The sequence below is a fragment of the Natrix helvetica genome, assembly GCF_964273705.1.
Source record: "Natrix helvetica genome assembly, chromosome: 7".
Classification (NCBI taxonomy): domain Eukaryota; kingdom Metazoa; phylum Chordata; class Lepidosauria; order Squamata; family Natricidae; genus Natrix; species Natrix helvetica.
Genome location: NC_138558.1, coordinates 20,805,951 through 20,827,248, shown reverse-complemented (window position 1 = coordinate 20,827,248; position 21,298 = coordinate 20,805,951). Strand labels below are relative to the sequence as shown.

At 39.5% G+C, this 21,298-nt stretch overlaps 1 protein-coding gene across 4 annotated transcripts in view; it reads left to right on the top strand.

The window, feature by feature from the left end:
* EMCN (endomucin) overlaps window positions 1-21,298 on the top strand; it is a 47,451-nt gene that overhangs the window by 24,637 nt on the left and 1,516 nt on the right. The window contains exons 5-13 of one of the 4 annotated variants that reach the window (XM_081959082.1): window positions 3,996-4,073; window positions 4,427-4,501; window positions 6,716-6,793; window positions 8,152-8,202; window positions 12,210-12,305; window positions 13,714-13,738; window positions 17,379-17,440; window positions 19,860-19,938; window positions 20,970-21,043. In XM_081959082.1, the coding sequence (XP_081815208.1) occupies window positions 3,996-4,073; window positions 4,427-4,501; window positions 6,716-6,793; window positions 8,152-8,202; window positions 12,210-12,305; window positions 13,714-13,738; window positions 17,379-17,440; window positions 19,860-19,938; window positions 20,970-20,997 (572 nt within the window). In that variant the 3' untranslated portion in view covers window positions 20,998-21,043. The remainder of the gene's footprint in view (window positions 1-3,995; window positions 4,074-4,426; window positions 4,502-6,715; window positions 6,794-8,151; window positions 8,203-12,209; window positions 12,306-13,713; window positions 13,739-17,378; window positions 17,441-19,859; window positions 19,939-20,969; window positions 21,044-21,298) is intronic. The other 3 variants (XM_081959083.1, XM_081959085.1, XM_081959084.1) reach the window with 3 other exon arrangements.

The following is a 21,298-nucleotide window of genomic DNA, read 5'->3' as shown; positions in this document are numbered from 1 at the left end:
GGACTTCTCCGGGTGCCATCCACTAGACTGTGCCAGCGGGCGGCGCCCAGGGGAAGGGCCTTCTCTGTGGTGGGCCCGAGCCTCTGGAATGACCTTCCCCCTGATATTAGAACGACTACGGACCTCCGCTCCTTCCGCCAGAAACTCAAAACCCACTTGTTTCATCTAGCCGCCCTGGCCTAATTCCAGCTTTCCCACCTCAGTTTGTATTTTTAAATTTTGTGATTTGGTTTTAAGGTTAAGTTTTAATTTTATAAATTTGTACAGGGGTGTATTTAATTCGATTTTAGTTATCTGTATTTTGACTGTATGATTTTAATTTGTACCTGTACACCGCCCTGAGTCCCTCCGGGGAGAGGGGGCGGTCTAGAAGTCCAATTAAATAAATAAATAAATAAATGTCTCGAGGCTCATGAATTAATTAGGGCATCTTTTGGAAACCTGACACACAGGCTTGCGAACCTCCAAACCAATATCCTCACCACAGGGACCACCATGCATCTTTAATCCCATGCATGGTTCCTCAAAATTAATTTTGATTTTGTGAATTGGATTTACTGCTAGCAAAACGCCCAGAGGAAGGGTGCATAACTTTTTGGACTGAGAACTCCATTTGTCCTTCAAGTGGCAGATTGAGCATTCCACCAAAATACCAAAAGAAGAAATAAATATTACATGGATTTAACCAGCAAATGCAATTAAATTCAGTTAATATGATTACTTCCGCAAATTTCTCCCTCGTATTAATTTTATTTGTATTTATTTGTATATTCATGTATTTGTATTCATTTCTTTCGTTCATGTCCATGTTTATATTTATACCTGCTTTCTTGTACATGTTTGACAAACTAATAAATACAATTGAATACAAATTACATTACCTTGGGAAGTGCTCTAGGGACAGGATCAGTTACACAGATAACTAGCTGTATGTTGCTCTGTGGCTGCAGATGAGATTGCAGCCTTAAACTGCTAGTAGTAATTGCTTGGGCATATATAATGCCAATGTTATTTTTAAAAAATTATTTGGTGCTAGAAGTATCAAAGAACTGCCCTCATTATGCTGGATGGGGAAGCGAGAGAAAAGATTTCCAGCAGCATTTATCCCTTTCTTAAATTGAGTTACAGATAGGACCCTGTTTGCGTTTCCCTTTGGGATTCCTTGGCAGCCTCTCAGAAGAATCTCATCAGTTTTATATTCATCTAAAGACAGATGCATCTGTTTTGTTTTCCACAACATTTTCATTTTCAAGTACAACTTTTCTACTCTGGTCCATAAGCTGAGATCGCAGCCAACAATAATTGCTTTTTGTTTGGTTTGTAAGTGCTTTTTAACTCTCTGTCAAACCTTTGAATAATTCTCTTGCATATCAAACCTTTATATGGAATCTACTAAACAATTGGAAGTCATTTTCTTAATGGGTCCATCTAAATTGTTTTCTTTCTCATGTGTGTACCGTTCTATGCATTTTTCCAGCTGTTTGTAGCATTGTTTAAGTTGGGGTGTTTCTTTGGCTGTAATTGTAAAGAATAATAGTTACAATTCATCTATTACTAAGGATTAGATTGCTTTTTAAAAAAATACAAATCAAATTATTTTTCTCCCACACTTCACTGTAACTGACAGGATAGAAATGATATATCTATTACTTCGGATCGTTTTTGTACCCCAATACTGTAGAATATTAGATAAAATAATACCAGATATTATTTTAAAACCACCAAGACCGGCACAATCAAAGCTCTTTTTTGCATATTTGGGGAAGACATCCATTAAATGAAGAGGCTTCCACTGTAAATGAAGAAAATCCATGAAATAGATGTCTAAGTGCCTTTTAAAAAATGCATGCTGTCTGTTACTTAAATGATGGAAAAGTTAGTAATGTGTTTTTCTAAAGAAAGGCATTCCATTATGGCTTTGAGGATGAAAAACAGTCTGCTGAAAAACATTTCTATCTTGTGCTTAATACTGTAATTCATCCCGTTCATTCAATTCTTATTTTCTTTATATCAATAATTTTCAAACTTCCTGGTGCCCAGGATCATTTGAAGGAACTCAAAAATATTAATAAAATGGCAGCAAGTTCAAATGAGCACAGAACAATTACAGCTGAAAAATCATTAGCATCATCATTTTCTCAGTTAGAAAAAATGCTTAATCCTTTTGTCATTCAAAAAAACCCTTTGTGTTCCCTTGTTATTCTACAATATTTTCTATTTTCTTTCTACAAGCCTTTTCTCAAAATCCAAAAGGGATGATGAGATTTTGGAAGACACCGAATACTATGAGAGAAGTCCACCAGTCCTTTACAGTTAACTTAAGTTATATTTTCCTATTTTTTAAAAAAGAAAAGTATCTCCCGTTATTAAAAAAAAAAAACAGGGTAACAATAATAGGGAAACTATGTTTGCAATTATTTCCTTTGAGTGCTATTTAGTCTTCTTAAAAAGATTCATTATGCGTTCCTGTTTGCAAGTGCAGAAGGATAATCCCTAGGAAATTCCTGATTCTAATGAAGGCAAACAGTTTTTGCATTTCTGAATATGATACAGCAGCACTTGCTAATTCATTTTTTGCAATACGGTACTTCTGAAACAGAAATAGATAATAATACCACAATTCCCAATTTCTGCAGTGTTAGAGAAGTTGGAAGCTATTACAGAGCCTTTGACAGAGTAATTGACATAGGTTTGGAAGCTCTGACCTCAACAATTTTGATGGGCAACTAAATCCACATTTTTATTTAAAGAAACTGGTATGGTGATGTTCACGATTGGTTTGGACATGTCTTCAAGTATACCTCGTACGTATTTACAATGTTGTGCCATAAGTAGACAACTGCTGAAAAGCAGGACAGCCTAATGGATAGCTATCTTCTTTTTTCTAAATTAAAAAAAGAGTTTAAAACAGTGTTACTGAACTATTCCTTATTCATTCAACTTAATCTAAAATAACTCCAGGCTGTTTGGAGTTAAATTTCACATTCTAATGCTGTTGGAATCAATGGATGAATTCCACAAACAAATTCCCTCCTTAGTCTACTTAAACGAGTTGTGCAGACACTACTTATGTGTTGCAGACTAAATATTTATTTCAGGGAGCCAAAATGAGGTCTCTAATGGATTTTGCTAGGAGGTATTCTGGGCTAATGAAAAAAAGATAGAATCAAGATCATGTGAAGTGTTCATACCACTTTATAATGCCTTGGTAAGGCCATACTTGGAATACTTCAGTTTTGGTCACCACGATGTAGAAAAGATGTGGAGACTCTAGAAAGAGTGCAGAGAAGAGCAACAAAGATGATTAGGGGACTGGAGACTAAAACATATGAGGAACGGTTGCAGGAACTGGGTATGTCTAGTTTAATGAAAAGAAGGACTAGGGGAGACATGATAGCAGTGTTCCAATATCTCAGGGATTGCCACAAAGAAGAGGAAGTCAAACTATTCTCCAAAGCACCTGAGGGTAGAACAAGAAGCAATGGGTGGAAACTAATCAAGGAGAGAAGCAACTTAGAACTGAGGAGAAACTTCCTGACAGTTAGAACAATTAATCAGTGGAACAGCTTGCCTCCAGAAGTTGTGAATGCCCCAACACTGGAAGTCTTTAAGAAGATGTTGGATAACCATTTGTCTGAAGTGGTGTAGGATTTCCTGCCTAAGCAGGAGGTTGGACTAGAAGTCCTCCAAGGTCCCTTCTAACTCTGTTATTCTATTCTATTCCATTCCATTCCATTCTATTCTATTCTATATGGTCTTATATGGATGGCATTCTGCTTAAGCCTACCTCAGTTTTAAAATGTTGCTTGCCTTACAATGCTATTTGCCTAGAACAGGTGTGTGAAACTCGTGGCGCCACATTGTCACGTGACGTCTCGTGACTTTATTCCTCTTCGCTAAAGTGGGGGTGGGCGTGGCCAATATGTGAGGCATCTGGACCACGAGCTGGATACCCCTGGTCTAGAACATGCATTCATTGCCCTTCTTCATTACAGACCAAAGCTCTCAGACCCCTCACACCCGGGCAAATGAAATTGACAGATTAGAAACCATCACTGAAGCCAGACCTAAAAGTAAGTGAAGACAGATTTACATATCAATACAAGTCCATATTTATTTTATTCATTTTTATTTATTACATTTACCTGCTGGGTCACCAATAAGGCAACCCTTTGTACGCCATTATCATTGTTATTATTTCTCAATTGTTTTGTTTCATTTTAGGATCTCGTTAACTCAGCTCAGTCATAGCTTTCTGTTTTCCCCTCCCTCTCAATCCGTTTATTCTTTCTTCCTTTATTTGTTTTGCTGGGACCTGAGGCTGTTGAGAAAAGAGCTTTGATTTCCATGCTTGCATACTGATTATTCCTTTGACAAATATGTTTTGAGAGCAGCAGATAACACACTGTCATTTATCTTATCAAAGTAACTGCAGGCACAACCGCATCCGCAACAAAGATTCCTGTGACTTCAGCGTTCAGCCTGGGTCCAGCAATTTTAGGTGAGATTCTTCCCCCACACCCACAAACCTAATATCAATCACATCTCAAAAACAGACCTATGAAACTATTATATGACTATCGCATTTGCCTCTGCTGTATTAGCTTATTACAGTTTCAAATCCTTTCAATTGACTTGAGCACAGGTATTCTCATTGGTGTTTTTTTTTTTGTTGCTGCTGATCAAAAGGGAAACCAGGACAGCTGCGGGAATTCTTCACAGAAAAATCATATTATTGTTATTGCGCTCTGCCTCCTGAAGGAGCTGAAAATGGTGCACATAAAAAGAGCAACATGTAGGGAAAGCTAACAGAAGGCTTTGTTATAGCAGCAATGCTTTTAGGAAATAATGGGAACTGTGGTCAAATATATTTGAAAGTACTATGCTGGGGAAAACTTTATTAAAGTGGGTATCAATATTTTTCAGAGGGTACTTGCGATCTCTCGGTTATGTGGTGGCCTGGCTGCCCCCGCTCCTTTTTATTTTAAAAGTAAAGGTCATCATCCAGTAAGGCAAGTCCAGAAGTTTTATAGAAGTTCTCTTGAGGGATTGGCTCCATCCTCTCAGTAGGTGGCTCTTAATTCAAGAATGGGCAACCTTTCTTCTACTGAGACCCTTTTGAAATCATAGGTTGATGGGGCAGATCTAAAAGGGATTCATCTACCCATTCTCTTTACTTTTTTCTAACTTAAATATATTGTATCTTTTTTTCACTCTCGTTTTCTCTTTCTCTTGGTTTATGCCTCCCCTATAAAAAGATTGGGGGTGAACAGATTGCTTTGGACAGAGCTCTAAATTGATTGATTGTGAAAGGTATTTGAAAATAGATGGGTTCTAATGGTTGCATTAATACAAACTGGAGAGCAACATTGCTGATTTGAATATTCTTCGTAAGAAAACTAGTAACTGCTGAAGTTAGTAGCGTTTCTGAAAGAAGGGTTATGCTGAAAACATTGTTAGCCATCTACAACCTAAGCCCTTGATGGCAAACCTATGGCATGCGTGCCCTAAGTGGCACGTGGAGCCATGTTGGCTAGCACACGCAGCATCACCTGATCCTCTTCCGGGTTTTTGGCGTGCATGCACGGGTGCGACAATCAACTGTTTTTTGTGCGTGTGGCAGTGCCAGAAACTGGAAGAGCTGGTCTTCCATTTTCCGTTGAGTGCATGCGCGCTTGCCAGCTGATCATCATGTGTGCATTCGCGCCAGTAACCAGAAGACAAGCTAGCCAGTGTGCATGCACACACCGGAAACTGGAAATTCATTTCCTAGCATCGCATGCCCACTAAGCAGCTTCTCTTCTGGCACGTGTTCCTGAAGTTTGCATGCACACGCCCTCCTTTTTTGGCACTTGGTGCCAAAAAGGTGTGCCATCACTGACCTAAGCCTATGGACCAGGGGGGTCAAACTCAAGGCCAGGCTGTGGGGTGCTTAAATTTGGCCCATGAGGCTGGTCTGGAAATAGCAAAGACCAGCCCGCCGTGGCTCTGGCAGCCAAAACAGGGTGCAAAGGACTGTGTGTGGGTTTTGGCTGGCAAAGTGCTGCAGGAGACTGAAAATGGGCATGGGGAGGCACAGAAGCCCACCCATGCCAGGTTTTGACCAGCAGGGTGATGCATGAGGCATCCATCCCATCTCCCCTTCCTGGTCGGTCCATGGAGGAGAATTACATGGGCTGATCTGGACCTCGAAGAAATCCAGTTTGACATCCCTGCTATGGACTATGTATAATCTATTTTATCTAACAGTTCCAAGGCTTTTTGTAATGACTCACCTCAGTCTACTGAACATCTAAAGTAATTGCCACGAGATGGGTCTAAACTGCTAAGCTTTATGGTAGTGATAGCATCTATTAATGTTGCGGACTGTGTACCTGGAAATTGTAAAATGCACTTAAGAATGTGAGAACATGGATGCAGTGAAGGTAGCAACAATCCATCATGAAGTTAATCGATTAATACAGTAATTAATCAATCATTAATTGTTTCATAGAAACTTCCCACTTTCTACTTTTTGCAAGTATGATGAAATTTGCCATGTTGGTTAGTTTTAAAATAGGATTATTCTGCCATTCTGCATCCCATTGACTTCATGTAAGGGACATGATAATGGATGGATGGACCGTCTGCTGAACTCTTCCATTCAAAAGAAACACAAAGTTACATTTGGTTTTGCTTGTGACTAACACACATTCATTGGACTTCTTCATTACAGACCAGAGTTCTCAGAGCCCTAATAACCAGAAAAATACAACGGCCAGCCTAGAAAAGGAATCTAAAGCTGGAGCTAAAAGTAAGTGAAGAAAAACTTAGGTATCAATATGCCCAAATTTGTGTAAACCTGTAACTGTAATCTCTGCCATGTTTTCTAACAGACATTCCCCAAGGCCATCATAAGATTACCATATCTGGGTTTCAAAAGTATGAATGATCACTAGATATACCAAAAAAATAATTAAGTATGATTTTTTTTTTGCAGCCCAGATATGGCAATCATGGCATTACAGATTGAGGGTGATGGATCTGCACATTTCCATAGTACTTTCCTTTTAAAAATAAAAATAAATGATCTACTAAAAATAAAGTTGTGTGAGGTATACAGATTTACAGACATACTGATGTTCATGCGTTTCAATGGAAATACCAGTAAAATAGCTTTTTTGTGAGTAGTTTGATGATAAGGTTTCCTTTCCTCTCCTTTAGAGCATCATAAAAGTACATGCAGTACAGCAGGCTACTTCTGCTGATTGCCGGCTGCCGGCAGTTCAATTCTCATCAGGCTCAAGGTTGACTCAGCCTTCCATCCTTCCGAGGTCGGTAAAATGAGGACCCAGATTGTTGGGGGCAATGCACTGGTATAAATTGGTAAATCTATGTTCTTCAGCATATACCTGTGCATTTGATTTTTGTTATCTAAATGAAGAAGAATTTGCATTTGTCTCTGCTTTATCTCAAGACCACACCTGGAATACTGCATCCAATTTTGGTCACCACATTGCAAAAAAGATGTTGAGACTTTGGAAAAAGTGCAAAGAAGAGCAACTAAGATGATTAAGGTCCTGGAGACTGATAGCAGTATTCCAGTATTTGGGGAGCTGCCACAAAGAAGAGGGGATCGAGGCAGGGCAAGAAACAATGGATGGAAACTAATCAAAGAGAGAAGCAGCCTGGAATTAAGGAGAAACTTCCTAACAGTGAGAACAATTAACCAGTGGAACAGCTTGCCTTCAGAAGTTGTAAGGGCTTCATTATTGGAGGTTTTTAAGAGAAGATTGGACTTACCTATCTGAAATCATATAGGTTCTTGCTTGAACAGGGGGCTGGGCTAGAAGACCTCCAAGGTTCCTTCCAGCTCTATTCCGATGGATTGATCATTCTGCAATTTTCACATTACAATAGGCTTACATCACAAACTCATTATATCTTCTGCTATTAAATTGTGCACACAGACCCTAGCAACAGGGAGAGATGCAAAATTATTTCCGTATGGTTCAGAAATGGTACATGAAGTATACAGTAAAGAAACGTTAAGAAAGCCAACAAAGCTGCAATTAATTCAACTGCTAGTTGGTCACTGAAAGAAAGAAAAGAAAGAAAACCTACAGGGGACAATATACGTGACTGTATGTTTTTCCACTTCTTTTCTCATAGACAATTCAGGATTAACTAATCAGGAAAAACAAGATGATGCTTCGTACATTGGTAAGTAAATATGGTCCATTGACTCTCCTCTCAGGTTTTCGCAAACAGATTTTTTTTGTTTACAAAAATTGTTGCTTGAAATGAAATTGTTGTACTTGCTGAACAGTGAGCCTTGTAGCAGATGTGTACCTGCACACTTGCCTGGGTAAACTACCTGTGTGCGTCTTTAGAACTCTGCAAAATATATAAATATAATGCAATTAGCATAAAATCAACCATTTTCACCTCTGAGCTTTGCCTTTAGAATACCGAAATAAGCACCAGATAAAGGAAAAGTTGGATCATGCCAACCTTTGCATAGAATAAGCATTAGAATATGTTGGCCCAAGAGCTTTAAAGTTATCATTCAGGGCAAAGCATCTGCTTGAGACTTGGTTTAAAAAGTATGTGATGCAATGTGATTAATAATGAACACAACTCCTTAATAAGAGATATCTGATTTTTTTTAATCTATAAAAGAAAATAGACTGCTATGTAGTTGTGTTTGATACTCACTTCGGTATCATCAGACTGAGAATTTTCATTAACATATTGCAATGCATTTTGGGGAGGAAACCCCCTGAGCTTGATGAGGGGGGAGTGGTACATTCCAACAACTCTCTGCCTAACTAGCTTGCTTTGATTGATGAAGCTGAGCAGCAAAACGTCTCAAACTAATAAGAAAAATAAATCCAGGTGCCATGATGCAACCTTCAGACAACCTTATCTGGATGATCTAGAATTTTCATCTTCATACTTCAGTAGCATCAGACCCTCATTAAAACATCCATTCAGTTAGCCCATCTGGTCCAGGAATCTGTTCCCGCAATGGCCAACCAACTGCCCAGGGAAGCCTGCTACTTTCCCAGCAGATGACCTCTGAGATAATCACTGTTCTGACCCAGCCTTAGCAGAAGCAAGAAACAGAGCCCTTGTCACGCAAAACCCCTTTATTTACCTCTTGTGAATTAATTGCATTCGCCCACCAAAAAGTCCAGGCAATAGTCCTTCAAGGAGTAAACTGCAGTAACAGACCTTATCAGTTCCTTGCGATAATTGCCAGGCTGTGAGCTCCCATTCAAAAGGCTGCAAATTAAGTTCTGGCAAGCAGTCTTTGTGGCATGAAACACAATGAGCAAAATCTTCAGATATACGAACTGTTGTCTTCTACGACAACCACTCCCATTTCCTTCTATTTATTCCCCAGGCAGGGAGGGGCCATTCAGTGTCTACATGTGCTTTGCTTCCTGAGTCAGCTCCGTTGTTCACCTTTCCTAACTGCTCTGTGCATATGTACATCTGGAACAGGCCCCAGCTGTTCTTCCTCCTCACTCATATCAGTCTCCAAAAGCAACTGCCTCTCTGGTGGTTGGGAAATGTTGGGCAGCTTTGGCGGGCCACAACACTCACACTGCCATCAAGGCTAATCGACATTGATCCCCATGACTTCCATGAAGTGGTCCAGCCTTTGGTGACTCTGCTTCCAGTATTGTAGGAAGATTGAAATAGCTTCCCTTTGTCCCTTTTATCCCAACTACAAGTGTCGCAATTTTTATCCAAAGGAAGTTGCTTGAAACCTTTCTGTCCTTGTAGCTGCTCTCTATGAACCTTCTCTAGCTCTACAATGTCCCTTGTGAAGAGCAGTGACCAGAATGAAGAACACTGACTGAGAAAGCAGGAATTACCATAATTCTCTTCTTTAAAAGGAAGACGTAGGGAAACAACAACAAAAAAATTCAAGTCCGTCCATAATAATTACAAAACTCAAATAGGAATTATAGATTTGCACTTCTTAAACTAGAGTACCACCTGAAAAATACGTTTTGCAAGACTAAAACAGGATACGAAAAGGTCTTACTTGATATAAAATGTACATATGCTGAATCACATGGGTAAACATATATAAAATATCTTATGATTTTAAAAGAGGTAGTTTATAACTCAACATAATGAAGGGTATGACATCTAGGATAGCCAAATTCTATGCAAAAGAGGATGTAAAGAGTTGTACCCAAACTTTGCCAGTAAAAAGCAAAGTCAGAGAGATGGGTAGAGTGTCAGCGTTCCAAGCAACACCCGCAACGAAAGAAGACTCTGAGGCTTGAGTTTCCTCAAAGTTCCATTTTATGAGAGATGCCGTATTGGCACATTTGGGAAAACCTGAATCTGAAAGTTTCCAAGTTTTCTCCACCCAAAAGAAAGTGAAAGTCCCTGCCCAGCACCCACATGTCCATGACATGATCCAATCAGGCACCATCCAAAACTCGAGGTGCTTCCCAGTCACCTCAATGCAGCTGCAGGGCAAGGTGGCCTTGACTTTCTGAGAAAGAATGTTATTTTGGCTACATATCACCCATACTCTGTATAATCCCCCACTCCCATTTTTCAATAGTAGAAAATGTGCCAGGCCTGAAGTCCCAAAGGTAAAATATGGCTCCCAGGTCTGACATAAGAGTTTCAAGGAAAACAAGGTCCAGTGTTCTCATCAATTATTCTATCCTCATATCTTGGTCGCCCAAAACATATCAGCTGCTAGATTCACAGTGTTTCTCAACCTTGGCAACTTTAAGTCCTGTGGACTTCAACTCCCAGAATCCCTCAGCCAGCTGGCTGGGGAATTCTGGGAGTTGAAGTCCACAGGACCTAAAGTTGCCAAGGTTGAGAAACACTGTGCTAGAAAGTAATGGGGCACCTAAACTCCATACAGGTAGTCCGCGACTTACAACAATTCATTTAGTGACCAATCAAAGTCACAACAGCACTGAAAAATGTGACTTATGATCATGTTTCACCGTTATGACCTTTTGCACCTTCCCCATGACCTTGGGGTCAGAATTCAGAGGCCTGGCAACTGGTTCATATTTATGGCCATTGCTGTGTCCCTTCTCTTGTGACCTTCTCACAGGAAGCCCATGGGAAGGCCAGATTTCCTTAACAAGCGGGTTTTACTAGTTTATCAACTGTAGTGATTCACTTAACAACTGTGGCAAGATTTCTCATTTAGCAACAGAAATTTTGGGCTCAATTGTGGTCGTACGTCGAGGACTATCTGTATTCAACAATGGATGGAGAGAGGGAGGGAGGGAGAGAGAATAATATTCCCTCTCTTAAACATATTTGCAGAAACTAGTATTATGCTGAGGAAGAGATATACACTCCCATCTGTAATTTGTTCTTCTGATTCATGGGGAAGGAGGGGGGGGGGGGAAACCATCTTGATCTTAAATTCTGGAAATCAGGATACTGCTATTTACTGCAGAGACTTTTGAGCAGGATAGAAAAACAAATCCCCCCCCCCCCTTTCATTAAGGCTCTTTGCCTGCCACCTAGTGGTTATGCTGAAATATAGAAAGCCTAACAAATTGATTTTTTTAGGGTGCCTTCATGTCAGTTCTAGGGACGCAGTGGCTCACTGGCTAAGACGCTGAGCTTGTCGATCAGAAAGGTCGGCAGTTCAGCGGTTCAAATCCTTAGTGCCGCGCAATGGAGTGAGCTCCTGTTACTTGTCCCAGCTCCTGGCAACCTAGCAGTTCGAAAGCATGTAAAAATGCAGGTAGAAAAATAGGGACCACCTTTGGTGGGAAGGTAACAGCATTCTGTGCGCCTTCGGCATTTAGTCATGCCGGCCATATGACCACGAAGATGTCTTCGGAAAGTGCTGGCGCTTCGGCTTTGAAATGGAGATCAGTACCATCCCCTAGAGTCGGGATTGACTAGCACATATGTGCAAGGGGAACTTTTATCTTTACCAAGTCAGTGCTGATTCCCCGAGACTGCATGGACAAGTCCCTCCTATGGCTGGGAGAAAATGACTAATTCAAGTTCATCCATCTGGCTTTATGCTTATGATAGTATTAGAACTAAGTTTTTGAAGAATTCTCAATGAAGATATCAAGGATGGTTTGGAAAGATGTTTTATATTTCATATTTTATATTTTATATTTTAGTTTCATATTTTATACCTACTCTTAAGATGTGCATGTGTCATAAGGTATATGAAATAAAATAAATACTTTCACTACATACAGGTATAATTTTGCCAGTTGTCATTGCCCTAATAGTCATAAGTGTCATCGTATTCCTTTTAATGGCACTGTACCGAATGTGCTTGAAGACAACGCCAGGTGTGTATGTATTCTGTAAAAATTAAAATGTATATATGACATAATGAAATGCACAGACATAGGATGAGGGTATCTGGCTTTGCTTTACAGTATTTGAGAAAGTATTTTAGATGCCAACTGAACATTAAAAAAATAGTTTCCAGATTTTGTGAAATATATATTTTTTCTAATTGGTTCTACTTTGGTGGGTTCTCATCACAAATATGGCAGGTAGTTCTGCATGTACTGCTTTTAAGATACAATTCATTCATGGAACAGGTTCAGAGATAGTAAAAAGAATTATCAAAGAAACATAAACTTAAAACTATAGGTGCTAACAATATTTAAAATAATAGAATAGAATAGAATAGAACAGGACTTAGCCACGAGTAAGAAGGTCAAGGGACTACATTATAGCACTCTTTAAATATCTGAGAGATTATAATGGGGAAGGTAACAACCATTCTTAATTATTGCAGAATATAAGACAGGACAATGTGTTCCGTGACATACTGGGAAACCATCTGTTGGGGATCCTTTACTCTGGATTCCTGCATAGAGGAGGAAGTTGGAGTCAGTGATGTGAAAGACCCTTTCATGTCTTGTAGTTTCAGCTTTTATTTGCTAGAAGCCTAACCTGATCTCTCTTAAAGTCCTTCTGAAATTAGGTGAAAGAAGATCTAGAACCCTAAAGCTAAAGTTCATGAGCCTCAGTGGCGCAGTGGTTAGAGTGCAGTACTGCAGGCTACTTCTGCTGACTGCCGGCTGCCTGCAATTTGGCAGTTCACATCTCACCCGGCTCAAGGTTGACTCAGCCTTCTATCCGTCCGAAGTGGGTAAAATGAGGACCCAGATTGCTGGGGGCAAGAGGCTGACTCTGTAAACCACTTAGAGAGGGCTGTAAAGCACTGTAAAGTAGTATGTGGAAGCGCTATTGCAATTGCTATCCTACAAACTCTTAAGGGTACATCCTCATTGCCCATCCAACCTACTCTTAAGAGATCTGCTAGAAAAGCTTCCTTATAAAGATATAGAAACTGAACAGTAGCATCTGTTACTAAAGATTGCTAGGTGTCACACATGCTTCACAGATTAGATTTCGGTTGCTGATACTATTTACAAGAACCACTGTTTAAAAAGTGGACCAGAATTAAATAATTGGAATCAGCTCTAAACTTTCTTAGAATAAATTATAATTAGATTCAAATTGCTTCAGAATATTCATCTATGAAACCTTTGAAAATTATTACAGTTTTTAGACCACACTCTGTTTCTGTATTTCAAGAGTCTCTCTATAAGAACAACAAAAAAATCGTGATAGATACAAGGAAAAGGTCTGTGACATATCATGTAGAACTAGAAATGTAGAAAGATGATGTGATTTATCATGGTGGACTAGAAAGATAATGTGAATTTAAATTCCTTCCAGAGAGGCAAGAGAATGGAACTGAACAGTAAGTTTTTTTTTCCCTTTTCTTCCATCCATTTTTCTCATTTATGTTAAAACACATTAAACGTGTTAGGTTACAGTTTCTTTAACGACCCAGTTTTGAAAAGAAATTCACCTGACCTTCTAGCCTTCTACATTTATCATTCAACAGTCAAGTCTCATTTCTTCCAGATGAATGTAATTTTGAGAGTGAAAAGGTAGAGTGTGGGAATTAAAGTTACATAACTTGCATGCAGATACTCTGTGGAGTTTCAAGTCAGCTACAATCTCTCTCATGTGTACTTTGATTTGCAGTATGTAACCAAGCTGCACTCATAGTCATTCTTCTACTTGGTGCAGCAATAACATTTCCTTAAAAACTTTTTTAACCCACCCCTCGGAAAATGTAACTTTCTGGAATTTCATCCAAATATTTTATTGTCTGTGTGTATATGTAATACAAAAGGGATGTGATGGCTCAGTGACTAAGATGCTGAGAAGAAAGGTCATCAGTTCGGCGGTTCGAATCCCTAGCACCGTGTAATGGAGTAAGCTGCCGTTACTTGTCCCAGCTTCTGCCAACCTAGCAGTTTGAAAGCATGTAAAAATGCAAAGTAGAAAAATAGGAATCACCTTTGGTGGGAAGGTAAGAGTGTGCCTTTGACGTTTAGTCATACTGGCCACATGACCACAGAGACGTCTTCAGACGCTGGCGCTTCAGCTTTGAAATGGAGATGAGCACCACCCCCTAGAATTGGTAATGACTAGCACATATGTGCGAGGGGAACCTTTACCTTTTATATATAATACCTCACAGGGTTGTTGCGGGGAAAATGGGAAGAGGAAGCAGTTTTGGATACGTTCAGCACTTTATTTGTAAAAATAATAAAGGCAGGATATGCATAAATAAAGAAGCAAATAAGTCAGGGGTGTCCAAACTTGGCAACTTTAAGACTTGTGGACTTCAACTCCTGGAAATTCTGGGAGTTGAAGTCCACAAGTCTTAAAGTTGCCAAGTTTGGACACCCCTGAAATAAGTAAATAAATAGGACAACTACAATTTAGTTGTAGGATTTATAAGGATACAAAAAAAACCAGATTATTACTATTAATCTTTGTAAGGATACAAAAAACAGATTATTACTATTATTTGCAACTAAAGAAGTTATCCAGAGTTGCTTTGAGATAGGTGACACATAAATTTAATAGAAGAGACAAGTTTATCACTCCCTTTGTTGGTATTCACCCCCATCTGTGAGAAAATGCTGGAGAATTTGTCTCCCCACTTTGTCATTGAAAGAATTCACAAAAAACATCCCATTTCTCAAGCCACAGATAAATAGATTTTCAAGGAATCCCTTTGCACAACTTTAGTTATAGCAGTAAACTGCTTAGACTATATTACTGGCCCAGCACTCAGCACAGGTATTATCTATAGTTACCACTATGCCATTATTTGGACTCTAAAATTTCAGGGTGATAGAAGTTGAGATAATTGACCTCTTCGTTGTCTTAAAAACAGCCTGTCAATGAGGGCATGATTCTTTGGTAATTTGCCAAAGATGTTTAGTGCTTCTAAAGTTGTTTGCAGGCCATCTGAATGCATTTATTGTACATTTTACCCTGAATTTTAAGAACACCAGAAAGCATATCCATTTCTGTAACAATTTTTATCTTGTCCAGACTTGGGCTTGTTCTTTCTTTGTTTGGATACTGATCCAAAAATTCAAATTTGCACAGACCTAAGTGCAATTGTTTTAATTAAACTGTTGATTTACTAATCCAGGTAGATGTCTTTGAAAGTTTCAGTGCAGCCTTTACTGTTGACCCACATACCAATCTGACATCTGTAACAACAATTATACCATTTTTGAAATCCTCTTTGAGCTCATTCATTTACCTCTGGAAAATCTTCAAGGCAATCTTTTAAAACTCTATTCTCCAAATGAGGTAATGAATATATTGTGCTTGGCTTGGCTTAAATCTAGGTTTGGGTTTTATCCCCACTCCCCAGCCCTGCCCAGAGCTGCGGTTTTATGTAATATTGACCAAAAAAAAAGTGCATAATTGTGACCATGATCTGTTACTGGAATTATTTATATTTGGGAAAGTCAGATGCAAGTTGCTATGGCTTTCCAAAACTCCTCAGGTTGCAATCTAATGCTTTTCAAATCAATGCAGTCTGAATTCCTCTGAATTAAATGATTCTTCTCAATAAATCTGTGTTGGAACAGATCCTCTCCTACTTCCCATTGGGAGCAAGATGTAATCCTCTGTCTTTTTATGCTGGCCTTGGAAATAGGAATTTGGTTTTTCTAAAAAAAAAAAAAAAGATATTCCCGGAATAGAAACCAGATTTAGGGTTCTTTGCTAGGTGTTTTTTTGTTTTTCCAGTCCAGCACAGAAATCCAATCAGTTGCGCACAAAGAAAGAAACAAATTTCCTGACGCATTCACTCCAGGGAGGACAAGCAAGGTTACAAAGAAAACAAGGCATCCCAGGACCTTTCTAGTAGGAGAAGAGAGAAAGTAACTCAATACACGTTTAATGAAAACATACCTCATTTCACTTTTTTTAACCAATGTGCAGAATCAAATTTTCTAATACAATTTCTCATTATTTAAAATGAATACATTAGAAAAAAGACGCCAATCAAATATATATTCAAGTTCATGGAAACAGTGTACAACCTGACTTACATTGTGAAAATTATTTGTATTAAAGAAAAGTAGGCACGTACATCAAAATACACAAGAATTTCAGTGAATTGGACTTGAACTGAAGCTGAGAAGGACCAAATGGAACATAGCTGCAAAAATGTGAAGCATTGATGGAATTGCCCATCCCTATGGCGGCTTACTTGCATTTCTCATTTTAGACAAAATGGGGCAATGGACGGTAGTGTGCAATTGCAGCCGCTCAAGGGTAGTGGCTTTGTGGTCCCTCCTGAATTGTCAAGCCATTTGCAGCTCGGTGCCCATCTGGCTCATTTGGATTCTCCAGATTGGCCTGCTGCTATTAGACATGATAAAGGATGCTACATTCCTCAGCTTTCTTACCAAGTACCCAACCACAATTAGGTACTTGGGATGGGAACCTCTGCTGCTAAGTGCTGCAGTCATTAAGCAAGTCGCACCTGATTCTGTGATCTTTATTCCCTAGTTATTAAGTAATTTATGTGGTCATAAAGTGAATCTGGCTTTCCCCATTGACTTAGCCTGTTGGAAGCTTCCTGGTAAGTTTCTAAATGGCAATTATGTGACACATAACTGTCATTAATATGTACCGGTTGCCAAGTACAGGAATTACGACCACAGGGACACTACAACAGTCATAAGCGCAAGGACTTGTCATAAGTCACTTTTTCAGCACTGCTATAATTTTGAAAAATGATTAAATTGATAGTTGAGAACTACCTGTATTCCCTCACCCCCATTGAAGTAAATCAGACTTGGTAGTTTAGTCTCCTATAAATGGAATGGGAGTAAACAAAATGTGAGGATAAGGTGTCAGAGAAGAAGCAAAGCTAGGCAGGAAAAGCTCCCTGTTAGATCCAGCCAACAGTCTATCAGTTCTCCTGTCCTGTATCATCCTATATCCACTTTCATATCATGTATCCTTTGCCATCATGAGACATTTGTCAACCATGCAACACCTCCCAACAGAGCCCCATCGGATAAAGAGAATGTGAAACTCATTTCTGTTAAGACAACTTCTTCAGACTCAGGTAAGTCATCCTTATTCATTACTGGTCAGGTTGAGAAGTAAGGCCAAGCTTTTAAGCATTCAGTCAGAGTTAAACATATTAAACTATTAGGCCTGCATTTATAAGAAAGGTTATACTTGCTTGAAAAAGATTGGAATCTTAGCACATGTCTACTATTCATTAAACCAACCCAATTAGTTTGGGGCTTCTTCACAAGTGCAGAATAAAAGAGGCCATTGCTTTGAAGAGCCTTAATGTAAATGAGAAGGACCCACTGATTTTTTAAAGGCTCTGAATCCAGTTGAGCTACTTTAATAAATAGTATTAAAGGTGCTCTGCTCATACAAACCTAATACACTTCTTCCAATCCTTCAAGAAACACACAGCCCTAACAATCTGAAGGCTTCTCTAAATGAAAGATGCATGGACAAAATGATACCAAAAAATTGTTCAGAATACTTGATACCCCTTTGGATATGATTATGCCTCTCGTGTAAGTTTTAGCCATTTTCTGGAAAACAGTACAGCAAAAAAAATGGTTGGGACCTTCTTCTAAAACAGGGGTGTGAAACTCAAGGCCCACGGGCTGCATCCGGCCTGCGGGTGCTTAGATCTGGCCCCTAAGGCCACCCTGGAAAAGGCAAAGGAATGGCCCCATTTTCAGCCAAGGCCATCTCGGGCCCCATTTATAATGAGATTACAATGAGAGGGAGGGAGGAGGGTCTGAGGGAAGTCCTGCCTTAGCATTTGGCCACCACAGGTGCACTGACACGAATTATGTTGACCTGGCCACACCCACTCTGGCCACGCCCATTCCATCCCTGCAAGTTCACAAACACAATCCTGAGGCGGCCCTCAATGAAATTGAGTTTGACATCCTAGATTTCAGAAAACAGTTCGAAAACCACAAGTATGAAGTTATCAAACTGTTTTTAGACATAATGTTTTCAGACTTGGCATAAAAGAAAGATAACATTGACAGTAATAAATGGAAAAGAGAGCTTCTGGGCCTCAGAAGGCTTCTAAATTTTCCAATCTGACTCTAAAGTTTTCTTCTGCTGAGCAAATGCTCAGGAAACCCATTACTGAACCGTGTTGTATGCACACTATATTTGGAATACATCTGAACCATTGGCACTTTAGGAAACGTTTTTCCCTCTTCCCTCTCACACTAGTTAATTTGATTCATATTTAATACACTTTTTGCAGTTGGCTTTTCAAAACTTTAATGCACTTTCAGTTCACACATTTCCATAAGCATGAAATCCACTTTGCCCTTTCTGATCTTGTGAAATATTCAGTTTTTTAAAAGCCCAAAAAGTAAAAAAGAAAAAATCTCTAAGCCTCCAAATCTCCCCTGAGATTTTTCTCTTATACATGTAATCACATTTACCTTTTATCCAACTTTTCTGAAGGAAATGAGCCTCCCTCCTTCAGATGTCAAAACTGAGCACCCAGGGAACAGCTGTTTTATGAAACAGAAATGCAAGAAAGATGGGCAACAAAATTATACTCCGGTGGGATCAGATGTGGCATGTAACAGGAAAATAAGATTGTTTCCCCATAGCTGAGGATTATTTCTACACTGATTAAAATCATTCCTCTTTGGTGCAAAAGAACTTGGGTTTAATTAGCAAAGTCATCTTCAGGATGAAGAGCAACCTCTTCAGCTGTTAACTTTGGTTCCCAGAATTTTAAAAGTAGAACTATCATTGTTCTGAATTTCAAAAGTTAAAAGTCAGGGTATGGGGGAGAGGGACTTCAAGCTGGGGAAACTACTGCATATATTAAACTACACAGTGCCCCCCTTAACCAGGAGTGGAATGCTACCAGTTCAGATCGGTTCGACCAAACAGATAGGAACCGGTATTTCCAACTATCAGCTGGGTGATGATCAGCTGTGACGCACAATTTATATTCAGTAGAATTGTCAGATTTCCTGCTTTCTAGCTAATATAAATCACGTGGCACAGTGGATTCTCCCCCCTCCCCCCCCTCGCTGTTCTACTTACTTTTGCACACTCGGAAGGCTTCAAAATGTTATTTTTTTAGCGCCCCACGGGCACACGTCAGACACGCCCTTCAGAGCGCATGCTCGGTAGCAGACTTCAGAGGATTTCACCGCTGCCCTTAACTACAATTACAAACTACAATACTCCAGTCTATTTCCCCTTGACTGATCTTAGAAGCCCATATTAAGAGAGAAAAAGCACTGCAATCCACCTCCACTTTCCCTGTTAATAATCCAGTTTATTATGGAGTGTAGATTCTGTATTCTGTAATTATGACTCAACAGATCAATGATGCTTAGTAGTTTTTGAAAGCTTTTGAAATTTTGCAAAATTCTATTTTAGCATGATGTTTGTATTCTGTTTTTCATCTCCTGCATATTTTAAACCACTGCTGTTCCCCATTAATCTTTATTTTCCTTCTGGGCTAGGCATGTTCAGTTTCTTGGCCCTTTCCTCCTATGACTTGCCTTTAGGCATGTCATTACCTTTGGAATCCTTCAAACCAGTGTGAGTACTCCCATTGGTTATCAGACGGCAGCCTAAAGACTGCAGTACTTCCCAATGGGCTTAGTAGAATGATTTCAATGGGTTCCCTTTGAGTTGGGATTAAGTTGCTTCTGGGTTGGGAGTCATCAAATTGGTGGGATATATATCCCAGCCTCTTCCTGAGTAGTGATGTGGGGTATTTCTATATTTAAGCAAAATAATTTGGTGGGTTTTTTCCCCTTACAATATTAAATGAGTACCTGTCCTTATTACTCAGTTGCATATGAATGTGCCTTGTGGCTCTGCTAGATTAACATATAATATGTTCTGACCGAGACTTCCCAAGAGCATGAAACAAACTCCTTGTCCCGGCAAAAAGCCCTTTTACTAATTTACAGTGAATGCTGCTCATTCACAGCTAGCAAAGTCTTTCAACCGAGGATTTATGGTCACAGACCTAATATGACTTGGAGAGTTAACAGGGTGATATCTGTAGAACTTGGCAAGGAATCTCAGACAGTCATTAACCAATTAGCAAACTAATTGTCTCCTGCAAACTCCATTCCCCTTTCGCTCCTCTTTTATCTCCTCTGGGAAGGGTCATTCATTGTCTGGCCTTACTCCCAAGATGACCCCTGCTCTTTAGTTGTTCCCTTCGTCTGGCAACTCTGTGCATGCACAAACTGGGAACAGGCTCCAGCTGTTTGTCTGCCTCACTGATGTCTGACTCTGAAGGCAACTGATAACTGGCATACGGCTCTGGCCCTCTCTCTGCCTCTAACACAGAGCCCTCATCAGAGTCTTCCCCAGACTCCAGGACTGGCCCATGTTCCTCCCCAACCTCCTCACTGTCTGAATCTGCTGCCAGCTTCACTGGCTGCTAACTGGCCACAACAATGTAGGCCATCCTTTTTTTTTTACAAAAAAAAGTACATTTAATTTATTTAGTTCTTTTTCACTGACTGCAGTGGCCCATGGCTAAGGCAGAAAACTTCAGTATGACTATATCTGGACCTTTACTGAAATTGTGCATATTTTCATTTTTTTCTTAGCAGAGCAGACTTCTCAGGGAAGGAATAAAACTCGGCAACATAACGATTCCTCCTCGTGCCAAGGCAACAAATGCGTATGCTCAATATTTTATTTCTATCTGCTAAATGCTGAATGAATATTTCTTATTTTCAGTGACAGTCAATAGCAGTTCGTTGGAAAAAAAGCAGATAACCTTTTTCCGTATGTAGCTTAAAGGTTTGGAGCAAATGTTGTTATGCGTTCCCAAAGCAAAGAAGACAAGTGGATAAGTACCTTAGAGGACTCTGCTTGCAGTTCAGAAAATCCAGTTCAAATTCTCAGTGTCAGTCATGGGAAGCATCTGGGTAGC